We start from the raw sequence: 12062 nt of genomic DNA, 5'->3' as shown, positions 1-12062 counted from the left end.
TTCCTAGGCTTAATTAAATACTCAAGCAAATCCACGACATACGTTACTCAGTCCCTTGATCCTCGTACACTCTAATGGTATAAATACAGCAAATGGAGGGCATTGAGACGGCGGATGAGAGCAAAAATCTCGGATGCTGTCAACATGCCCGCATTATACACGAGCGATCGGGCGACTAAACCGCTGCATAATGAGTATTCCCGCGTTAGAATTCTATACCCTGATCGATGTGGTCGACCCTGGATGACTCTTGTCCAAACTTCGATCACTCCATACAGATGTGTGCCTATTATACCTGTCAATCAATCTCGAAATTCAAGATTTAAAATTCAAGTTTCTATGACGTCCATATCGGATTCAATTTAATTCCATCACGGAATATGGTAGCGTATAATACTGCCAGAGCCATGCAGAAATATAATAAGAAAACTATTACCCAGCTCGCAGAAATAAATTATAATAAGAAAACTATTACCCAGCTCTCACTCGACGGTATATTATAACAAGAAGGTGATTATAATATAGAAAATTATGTAGTGCATGCACGACTAGAAGCCAACGTTATATTCGAAATGTGTAAATTACAATGGTATAAAAAGGTGATATTTCCTTACAAAAAAGTACCATGGTAACCATGTTTTTTTTACCAAATTACCATCCACCATGGTAACCATGGTTATCATGGTACCAAATGAAGTACATTGGGTCATTAAACAATGTATTTCATTGTTTTGGTACCATGATGACCATGATTACCGTGGTGGATGGTAATTTGGACAAAAAACCATACCATGGTACTTTTTTGTAAGGGTTATAATATAGAAATAATACGAAAAAACATATATTTTCCAGCTCTCACCCGACGGTATATTAAAACAAGAAGGTGATTATGAATATCATGTATTCAGACACAGATACCAGTATGTAATGATGAACTGGAATAAATTACAAAAACCCCAATACGAGCATAAAGAGAGAGAGAGAGAGAGAGAGAGAGAGAAAGAGAGAGGATGAGAGAGAGAGAGAGACAGACAGACAGGGAGACAGCTAGGGAGAGAGATAAAGAGAGAGGGTGAGACACTGGGTAGAGGAGAGAGAGGGAGATTGAGAGAGAGAGAGAGAGAGGGGGGGAGAGGGAGGGGGTGGGGGGGAGATTTGCAACTACCCCTTCTCTGCAGTCTGTCTCCTCGAGCGCCTCTCTTCAAAAAGTAGCGCAGACAATATTCATTATCATGACTTGAATCATATTTCACAAAAGCCTGGTGCAGAAAACTAGGCATTATCTATGTAAAGCGTAGGAAACATAACTCGCATTAACATGCCTGAAAAATCTATATTTGCCAATGAATAATATCTATTAATATAGCTCCAATGATTTTTGTTGTTAAATGTTAATGAAACAGTTAATTATAAGGATTTAAAAATGAATAATTTTGATCAGGTATCTGAAAAGTACGTGCATAGGCCGATGATATTAATCCGCTAAGCATACAGGTGCGTGCATGACTAGAAACCAACGTAATAGTCGATACGTGTAAAATTATAAATATGCTTTAACCTTTTGTCAATGATCATTTATTATTGAGATGATTTGTAGAAAATCCAAGTCCTTGATTGCGTTTGTGTGTAATTGGTACTAATTGCTACTTCTGTAAAATGTATTTAATGAATTTTTAAAAATGTAAATCACTGAAACGACTGGTACTAATTCTACACATTGAATGGATTTTCCGCGCTGGTTGATTGATCGATCACAATCTTTCTTTTTCTCTACGTAATTCCTAGCAAGAGGTTGGTACTGAAAAAACTCAATTTATCTACTAGATCTTCTCATATTATAGGATGTTTTAAAATCTAAGCTATAGTGTTAAGGATACTATGGAAAGTATAGATGTATATTAAGTGCAGATTTATAGTGATCATAAACTATTTCAATGAAACATTGTGGTATTTCTAAGCTTTTTTTTTTTAACCGGAAGGATCGTCGTGACTGGCGCGCCATGCATGTACGTACCATATGCATGCGAGGGTATGGAAGTAACACGTGATCAATGCCAGTGCAGTGTGTAGGAACGAAGGGGGGGGGGGGGCAATTTAAATTCATGTTGATTACTTATAGACCCTATGTTTTCTTATGAACAACAGTCAGTGAGATGGTTTATCAGTGTGTCTGTCTGTGCTTGCACGCATGATGTTTTGTATTTGTAAGTTGTAAACTGCCGAGTGCTGTTGCATGTTCAATGTTATGCTGACTTAATTGCTGTCCCAGACCCCCGGGCCGGGGGCGAATTTTTTTTTCCCAAACAGGTTTACCTATGAGAGTAAAATCCTGCCTCCTGATTGGTTCAGAGGTATACGCGTCATGAATATTCACGAGCTGAGTTCACAGCACTGTGGCTGAGCTGCAGTACCTAGTATATGTATTACGCATGCGCGTGGACTTCAGTTTTGCTGGCCATTTAGGTGTACAAAATGTATGTGAGCTAGCTGTGGTGCGAGGGGATTTTTATTGGGGGAAGGGGGGGGGGGTCTGTTTGTTTTTGAACATTTCTGGTTATTCTGGTGCTTGGTTTATATAGTTTTACACTGAGGATTTTTTTTCTCAAAGAGTTCACTTACAGTACACACACTAATATTCCAATTTCACACATAGGCTATACATACAAACACTATCTTTCTCTCTCTCTCTCTTTCTCTCTCTCGCTCTCTCTCTCTCTCTCTCTATAAACACACACACCCACCCACCCTCATGTATTTACAAACACATAAGCAACACATGCACACACTAGCTGTCAAGAATACACAATAGACACACACAAGGGGTATAATTATCTTATCAGGATGGTCCGACATGAGATGGTTGGATGTGGGTCAAAGCCACTGTGTTGCTCCGAGCATGATATCTTGACAAACATTTAATATTATCACCCGTAACTGAAACCAACACACAATTAATATCACGGTATTAGTCTCTTTTTTGTTCCACCAAGCTAATTTTTGCACCTTGCACAAATGCACTTCTCAACATGAAATATTTCACTAAATTTGTTTTGTTATTTTCACTCCAAATTAATTCAGCCATGCTCACTTTTAATCACTTCACTTATATCTTATTTAACATTGAATACAATGCAGTTGCATGGGTTGTTCTTTTATTTTGTTAACTCGGCAGAGGCCACGGTCATGTTCAAGCATTTACGCTTACGACATGTGGTCTCCTGCTTTTTCCTTTTGTATGAAACTTTTATTTTAACTAGAAACAAATTTTGTCAAACTTACATGTTATTCATTATATTTATTTGTATGTTTCTTTGTATTGATATGAAAAAGTGGAAATAAAACAAAACAAACAAACATATCAGTGGTTCTGGTTCCTTTGTGACAGATGAACCTGGCCAAAGAAAACAAAGGACATAAAGTAATATATACAGGCTCTACACACATGTCAAAGACAAGCTTTTATTATTAATATGCATACCAAGTGCACATTACACTGATTCATCTCTTATTTAAACATGAATATCTGACTAAGTCCTTTTCAATCTTTATATCTTCAAACTTCTTTTCTCAAGATTATCTTACTTAAATCAGAATCAAAACAATATTTAAAGGACATCCATTTCATTGCATTAATTTGAGCTTTCAACAATAAATACAAACAGCAGGTTCATAACCTTTGACCTACTTTCATGAATTTAAACTTGATATGACATGCACAGGATATGATTTTACATTTTCTGTTATTAAGATACAATCCCCACACACATTTATTTCACTGCCTCTGTCAACTAAATTTGAGACTCCATATAAATTATATTGCATGCATGTGTCACTGCTTTTGAGACTAATTCAGAATACATAATAACATAACCTACTGACACTATATACTGACAATTTCAAAGCATTAAAATAAAAATGGGATGGGCCAATTTACAATTTCACAATAATATTGTGGTACTTACATAAAGACTTGTATGGTTCTTGCAGAAGAAATCGGTATTCTCTTCTTTAGAGCGACCAAAATTGCAGAGAGTTGTACTTGTAGACTCCGCCATAATACTATAGCTCATGTAAAGGTTATAACTTAGAGCCAATCACTGCGCATGCATATCCATGCATGCAGTGTATAGCCTACGTACTATAGCTGCGCTGCATCAACGAACTCAAACTTGGATTTCGATGAGCTGCATGAGCAGCTTCGCCTGGTGTCACGCGCATGCGTAATACTACTAGTATCTTTCAGCTCAGTCATGAATATTCATGATGCGTATACCTCTGAACCAATCAGGAGGCAGGATTATACTCTCGTAGGTAAACCTGTTTGGGAAAAAAAAATTCGCGGGCCGGGGGGGGGGGGGGGGGGGGGGGGGGGGGGGGGGGGGGGGGGGGGGGGGGGGGTACTCACATTTTAGGACATGCAGGGATGTGCCGCTCTTATGGGTCACTTTTTCAAAAAAAATCACTTAACATGGGTCCTACTTTTAACAAAAATACAATTAAAATTGAGTCCATTTCTTTTAATTTGCAAACTACCACATTTAATGAGTTTCATCTTCAGGATCAAGAGTAATTAAAGGTAAAGATCAGTATTGGAAACGCCCCAATTTCAAAAAATGAAATGGAAGCTCTTATTACCAATCATGTGAAAGAATGTTTTGAATATTACATGATGATAAAAATTTTGACTGGAAACCGTCTACTAATTGATATATTCGGTAAATTAGTGTACCTCTCGTCTGTTGAGAGATATGAAATGCACGTGTCGCGCACGTGTGTGTAGTCCCATATACATCTTTCTGTGTACAGTGCTTCTAACTTTATGAAGACTTTGCCAAATTTCTTATCATTTTGATGATTCCAGAACCTTGCAGTACATCTATGCTAGATCAACCTTTTCTGATCGATTTCACGTTTCTTTCACAATGCAATCGCATGACCTTAACTGGTCTTTAGCTTTAAGAATGGGTTTGGGTTTCGAGTATTCCCCCTCCCGGCCTGCCGTTTCTGCTTGCCAAATCGAATGGTGACCTTTGCAACATGTGCAATGAGAATGTTACATCAAAATTTGAAGAGACAAAATTATGAAAGAGCCTTTGTGATTCCTCACTTGCCACAGTTCAGTGGCATGTCGCCATGTGATTAATTTCATGGTCCAATCAAGATAAAGTCTAGTTGCCTCTGATTTGTTGAGAACAAAAATTCCCAAAAAAGTAAAACCAGTCCCTCAAAGATTTGTACTCTTTTTATGAGGCACTTCATGATCATCTTGAAGCCCAATTTTTTTAGGGCTTTAATATTACGAGAGGAGAGAGGTCCTGTACTTTTCATGGAGGGCTAAACTAAGCTAAAAGTAAACTGACAAGGTTTTGTTGATGGATTAATTCATTTTTCTTTAATTATGTTTTCTCACTTGCATCTCGCAGGCTAATCTGCCAACATGCCGAAGGTGGTCTGTAGTAAAACCTTTGTGACGCCCCGTCGTCCATTCGAGAAGGAACGCCTTGACCAGGAGTTGAAGCTCATCGGCGAGTATGGACTCCGTAACAAGCGTGAGGTGTGGCGTGTCAAGTACACCCTAGCCAAGATCAGGAAGGCTGCCAGAGATCTGCTCACCAGGGAGGAGAAAGACCCCAAGAGGTTGTTCGAAGGTAAGACCCAGGCCATAGTTGGTACTTTGTGATGTAGGTAGTGGTACATCCATTGCTGACCTTACGTGCCAGTAAATATAAACACACTACAAAGTCATCATTTTTTTTAGGGGGGGGGGGGGGGTCATTGTACCTGCATTTGACGACTAGTTGACATTTGCTCACAGTTAGCTATAGATCAAAATTTGTTGAAAAGACTAGCTCTCCCTTCAAAACCTTGAGAAACAATCAGAAGATGTACTGTTAAACTACAAACTTGAACTCCTCTGAAACACTTTTTTTTCCTTCCAAATTATTTAGTGGCCCTTGTCAAGGCAAGGAGTTTTCACAAAGTGCAACATTTGGTGTTGTGTCAATTGTCATACAGTTATTTTATGGCCTGAAACTTTCATGAATCTCAGCCACTCGCAAAATCCATGTTCATTTCTGGTCTTACAGTAAGATCTTTCATGGATATGACAAATCTCCAATTTCTTTAGCATTTCTATCCTAGATTCCCCCAGTCAGATATTTTTATCTAATTTTTATCAATTTTATGAAAGCTCTTTTGTCAAGAAAAATGGTCAGTCATAGTTGACTCATGAATATGTATCAAATAGCAGATGGAATATTTTTGTTAATCGTACCCGTCTTCATTTCTTAATACCCATCGTTTCTTAGGTAACTCCTTGTTGCGTCGTCTGGTGCGTATCGGTGTGCTGGATGAGAGCAAGATGAAGCTGGATTACGTGCTGGGTCTGCGAATTGAGGACTTCTTGGAGCGCCGCCTCCAGACCCAAGTCTTCAAGCTTGGACTCGCCAAGAGCATCCATCATGCTCGTGTGCTCATCCGTCAGCGTCACATCCGGTAAGTTAATGTGCCTACTTTTTGAGGCACTAAACTGTAGGGGATATTATTAAATGATAAATAATTTACACTGCCATAATTTTTGTTTTAAAGGTAAAGACCAGTATTGGCAACGCCCCAATTTCAAAAAAATGAAATGGAAGCTCTCATTACCAATCATGTGAAAGAATATGTTTTGACTAATACATGATGATAAAAAATTTGCCGGGAAACCGCCTACTAATTCATATATTTGGTAAATTTATTTCTCTCATGGTCTGGTGAGAGAGATAGGGTAGTCCCATATACATCTTTCTGTGTATAGTGCTTGTAACTTTACGAAGAATGGGCCAAATTTCTTATCATTTTGATGATTCCAGAACCTTGCAGATGCTAGATGCTAGATGATCAACCTTTTCTGATCGATTCCACAACGTTTCTTTCACAATGCAATCGCATGACCATTACTGGTCTTTACCTTTAAATGCAAAGAAAATAGTAGATTAAAAATTCGCCTTAGGCCTGACCATGATGTTTTTTGTTTTTTGTTTGAATGAAATTTTGATAGTCAAGAGTTTAAAATGTTCTTAATACTTTTTCAATATAAGATGATGTGTATTTGCTTTAATGATTAATGGATATATAAAATGCCACCCTGTGAGTGGTGAGCAGTTTAGCTCTGGAAAGCTCAAAGAAGCTGTAGAGGGTTCTGGGAAACTCAGGAAGGAGAGGAAGCAAAAAAAGAGTAAGCAATGGGCAAGAAAAGAAGCCTGTGCCTAAATCTTTCCTTAAGTAAATCCATACAAAAGCTGTGAACGAAAAATAATTTTGTACATTGACCCCACCCTTTGTGCAAATTTGAGAGGACTTCACTGTGATAATTTCTAATTGTAATTCCAGATGAGCATTCAAGTGTTCATTCTGTATGGCCACTGAGACTTCTTCATGTTGTCTCATGCCATATTCTACTCAAGATTCAGGGAACATTAAGCATTCACGATGTCGCTGGTTTTCACTAAGGCCACTGGAGTATGTTTGCATACCTCTATGCCTTATTTGACCTGCAGAGTGATCTGCATTTCATTCTCTGAAAGACCACTTGATCATGCTTGCCGTGATTAACGTCTTTTCCTATTGACTGTGATGGGATATTTAGAGGAACTCGCAGAAAGGTACATAGTCCTTCCATAGTGGTATCCCTAAAACGTATGTGGCCTGTGATTAGGAAATGCCAGTCAAGTAGCTTGGATCAAAGATTTCAATGTGATGATTCCCCCCCCCCCCCCCCCACCCACTCAGACGGGAATTTAACCCTAAAGTTTGTAATTGTTCAGGAATTGTGACTCATTCTTCTTCGACATGTGTTCGTAGGCAGCTGTTCCCCTGAATTCACTTGTGTAGAAGAAAGTCCTTCCAATTCCGGAACATTGAAACTGACAAGACAAAGTAATCATTTGTTACGCCTTTTTCCCCAGTGATATTTAGTGCTTTGAAGAAAACAAAATTTAAATTAAATACTACTAGGAAATCTACTCATTTTAATGTTGCCAGCATGTCAGTATCATTCCCCCCCCCCCCCCCCAAGCAATCCTAATTTTATACAAGAAAAATATTCTAACGAATTGTATAGCAGGCCCCCTTGACATTGCTTTAGTAAAAATGATTTACTGACAATTTCTTTTCTCAAATTTCCCCCTTTCCTGCAGTGTCCGCAAGCAGGTTGTGAACATCCCCTCGTACATCGTTCGTCTGGACTCCCAGAAGCACATTGACTTCTCCCTTCGCTCGCCATACGGTGGTGGACGCCCTGGACGTGTCAAGCGCCAGAACATGAAGAAGGGCACCAGCGGTGGTGGTGGAGGAGGTGATGATGAAGATGAAGATTAGGATGGAGACCGGTAGAGCTTCTCGTCTGTCGTGTGAAGATCGCTGTAGCAATAAAGATCCTGCCAAATTGTGAACATTTACCACTCTTTGAACGATAGGTGTTAAAGCCTCTTGATGGACAGCTTTACAGATGGAAGTTTTACCAACATCGCATTTCAATTGGAATTGAGAGCAAATAAAGATCTTGCTGATTCTGCATACAAAGTTTTACAAGTTTCAATTCTTTAAACTGTCCATTACGTGTAGTGAGCTTTCAAGCTTCTCCAGTCTGCTTCATCGATAGGTTATGCGGTAAAAAAATTAGTTTCCAATTTAACTTTGAAAACTGCTTTTGATGAATATATTGAGATATATTCAGAAACTAAGATTGATTTCAAAACCTGAAAAGGGTTCTTGAAAAGTGAAAGGAACAAAAAAATTGTCCAAAAGATGCTAATTTTTGCACTAGAAAGGTATGGTGCACTTTTTCTTGCTTTTTTGCATCTTGAAGAAGATGCCCCAGTTTTTATTCAGTTCAGTGTTTTCAATGAAGCAGACTGGTCAGTATCTTGACTCAAGTTATGGATGAGAATCGTGAGGAATATGGAGAGATTTATTTATGGGCACCAGAGAATGATCAGTAACTCGCCTTGTGTTTATTGTGAATGTGAGAAACAGATTTTTGTGTTCTAGAGATTGAGACTAAAGGATGCTGAATAGTGAATATCTACCTGTAATGTGATTTCAGTGTGAGGTGCGAAGGTGTAGAAGAAATCAATTGGCCCTTCATCATGCATAGATTGATAGCATTTACATGTAAAATTGAACATGTATTTGTATTTCACTAGTCGGAATAGGGAATGAATGAGTTAAGTAGTGACGATGATCATGGCTTGTCGGACCTAATAACACTTTTTCATATGCGATACGCATTACAACTTTAAATGCCATAACTATACATGAAGTTTGTCACTAGGCACTTGATGGGCGTTTTTTTTAGTGCAGTACAAAAATGGGTTAATAAGTGTGCCAAGTGTTTCACAATCCAAAATAATCTTGGAACCTATCGATATCATATGAACATGAATGGTCAAAATAAGAAAACTGATAAGCCAGGGATGAGCGTGTGGACTGGAGATGAACTTGATAGAATGTTTGTATAGTCTTTAGTAAAGGGAGAAAAAGAAGTGCGAGTTTATGTCACAAATGAGATACTGGTAAAGAGGAGTTTGAGAAAAGATGTGTTGTATGGATATATTGTGAAAGAGAACAAAGTGAGAAAATCTGATTCATAAATTTATAAACTTTTACATTAATTACAAGGAAAATGTCTCTTTGACAGTGACTTGATTTGCATTCCTTTTGGATTATTGAAAAGAAACAACGCCTATGTGCAAGGTGCCCCTCCCCTCTTCTGCAGTTTTTGACTTTCATATCTTTGTCTTATCTGTCATTTTCTTCTGTCCATCTTAGTTTATCCTCTGGTGCCCCTACTTTCTGACCCATCAGTGAAACTGCTCTTCCGAACCTCCCATTCTAATCATTTTCAAGTTATGCAATAAAAATGTAAAATCTTCAGAGATTTCTAGACTTGTATTCCTCACAAGCCTTCACTCACTGTGTTATCTTTCCATGCACTTGTATGTATGCATGTATGACCTTCTGAAGTTCATCAACACCTACATGTAATACTTATTGACCTACAAAAGGTACATAAACAAAATTGAAGCCGTTCGCAAGATATATGATCATGCACTTGCCAGTAGGATGCTAACAAAATAATGTCCCCTGAAAAGGTGTCCCCTTGACCCTACTGCGAAGTGTGGAGTCGTGGTGAGGAAAATAATTGGAAGTGGATTTAATTGTACAAAGGCATCAACAAGTTCTCTTAAGTGGGGGAGGGTTAATGTTTAAGAAGGGGGCGGGGCTGGCCCTCTCCCCCACTCAGGACATTTTGTTAAAAATATGATTTTAATACTTTTATTATATTTTTAAAATCCTCTCAAAACGTGAAGGCAGCGATAAATATGTTTTCCCCCGTCCACTGACTGTTGATGTCCTTGAAACGACTTTTTCCGAAAACGGACATTTGATTATCCATTCAGCGTCCACTGGTACAATGGCACTTTTATCTTCTTTCAAATCTCTCTCTCTCTCTCTCTCTTGAATGTTCAGTCTCTCATTGACTTCCCCCACCCAATGGCAAGTCAGTGACAAAATGAAGACAGAAAGAGGATTTCTGATCCTCTTTTTGTCTTCATTTCGTCACTGACTTGATTTATTTTAAACTCGATCACCCCCCCCCCCTCACTTATCTCATTCTCTCTCTCTCTCTCTCTCTCTCTCTTCTTTCTCAATCGAACGGAAACCATGTGTGAACGCCCTCGACAATGCATGTACAAAAATCTGTCCTTTAAAAAGAAAGAAATCACATACGGTAGTAATGGTATGTACATGTATCCTGTAATTGTCACATACATTTTCTCTTGTATGAAAATGTTTTAATGTCTTTTGGAAGAAATAAAAAAAAGTGGCAAAAGCAAATACACTGCTGCCCATAAAGTTGGAATTTGTATTACCTCTTTCTATGAAATGACAATATGATTCATTCTTGATCTAGATAAACTTATTAACTTTTCAGAACTTTATATTGATCCACCTGCATGTCTGCATGTGACTCTTTAGATTGGTAAGTTCTTAGGAGATACAAACTTTGGCTATCAAGAATAAACCATTATTGTCACAACCATAGCATGAAAAGAGGTTAACAAACTTAACAATATTGTTCTCACTTTATGGGTAACAGTGTAATTAGGGATGAAATGATCGTACATGCACTATATAAGTCACACAAATTAGTTCAATGATGGTAGGCCTGATATGGCCGTAATAAATGTGAATCTACTTTATCTTCGTTTGGCTTGAAAAATAAAGTTTCATCTCTAGCTAACTTCATGACATGTATGGTTACTAGAATGTAGACCTACATTTTCTTCCTAAAAAGTTCTTAATTCTTCATTTAATTATTCATTCACCTCAAATCTTTTTTTCTCCTTTTTCTTGAAATTGCATTTCTATTTAAAGAAAAAAAAACGACTCTCCAATTTCGGCCAGCTGATAGTAAAATACAAACACACAACAACAACAACAACAACAATAAAACACACATTATAGAAGGAGCCCTTCATGATCCTAGCCAGTATTGGTTAAATATTCAATTTTAGTGCCTATTTACCTTTTCTAATTGGTACTCTCGAATATACATGAACATCGGTAATTCCATTTGTATATGTATTTGATGTTCTCAGATTGATAGACCTGTTTAAATTAGGCAGAATTTAAATGATCAAATGGGTCTCGGCGCTTAATTTATGTATGAAACTGGAACTTGGATTAAGTATGGCATGTGAACTATATACCACACTTAATCTGATTAAGAAATGAAAATAATTGAAAAAATACACCATAGATCTACTGAATTATTTTCAAACAAATGCCTGTAAGGGGGAGGGGGTAAAAAAAAAGGGGGCGGGGGCGGGGCTAAGAATTAAGAAGGTACCTAACCGGATCGGAGACTCTTCTTGCTCCCTGCATGCATAGCCTACTAATGTAAGATTTTTTTCTAGAAACTATAATTATGTAAGGGCTGACGATTTCCCCACGCACATCCCTTCATTGAGTTAAATGAACAAATGGGTCTAGGCGTCATATATATATATATA

At 37.9% G+C, this 12062-nt stretch overlaps 1 protein-coding gene across 1 annotated transcript; it reads left to right on the top strand.

Annotated features, from left to right (window-relative positions):
- Positions 1–1734: 1734 nt before the first annotated feature.
- LOC586110 (40S ribosomal protein S9) lies at positions 1735–8559 on the top strand. The gene is made up of 4 exons (XM_011682547.2): positions 1735–1791; positions 5424–5648; positions 6309–6495; positions 8181–8559. The coding sequence occupies exons 2-4, from the start codon at positions 5438–5440 to the stop codon at positions 8359–8361; spliced, it is 579 nt and encodes a 192-aa protein (XP_011680849.1). The 5' UTR covers positions 1735–1791; positions 5424–5437; the 3' UTR covers positions 8362–8559.
- Positions 8560–12062: the final 3503 nt, after the last annotated feature.

This window comes from Strongylocentrotus purpuratus, unplaced genomic scaffold (genome assembly GCF_000002235.5).
Source record: "Strongylocentrotus purpuratus isolate Spur 01 unplaced genomic scaffold, Spur_5.0 spur5_scaffold_14, whole genome shotgun sequence".
In the NCBI taxonomy this organism is placed as follows: domain Eukaryota; kingdom Metazoa; phylum Echinodermata; class Echinoidea; order Camarodonta; family Strongylocentrotidae; genus Strongylocentrotus; species Strongylocentrotus purpuratus.
The sequence above is the reverse complement of the archived record's forward strand: the minus strand, read 5'-3'. Positions and strand labels throughout refer to the sequence as shown.

Bases quoted from the DNA above. Each gene is read 5' to 3' on its own strand.
- LOC586110 (XM_011682547.2), top strand. From the start codon at position 5,438: ATGCCGAAGGTGGTCTGTAGTAAAACCTTTGTGACGCCCCGTCGTCCA. The intron at 5,649-6,308 runs GTAAGACCCAGG...ATCGTTTCTTAG, and splicing joins CCCCAAGAGGTTGTTCGAAG to GTAACTCCTTGTTGCGTCGT. The intron at 6,496-8,180 runs GTAAGTTAATGT...CCTTTCCTGCAG, and splicing joins ATCCGTCAGCGTCACATCCG to TGTCCGCAAGCAGGTTGTGA.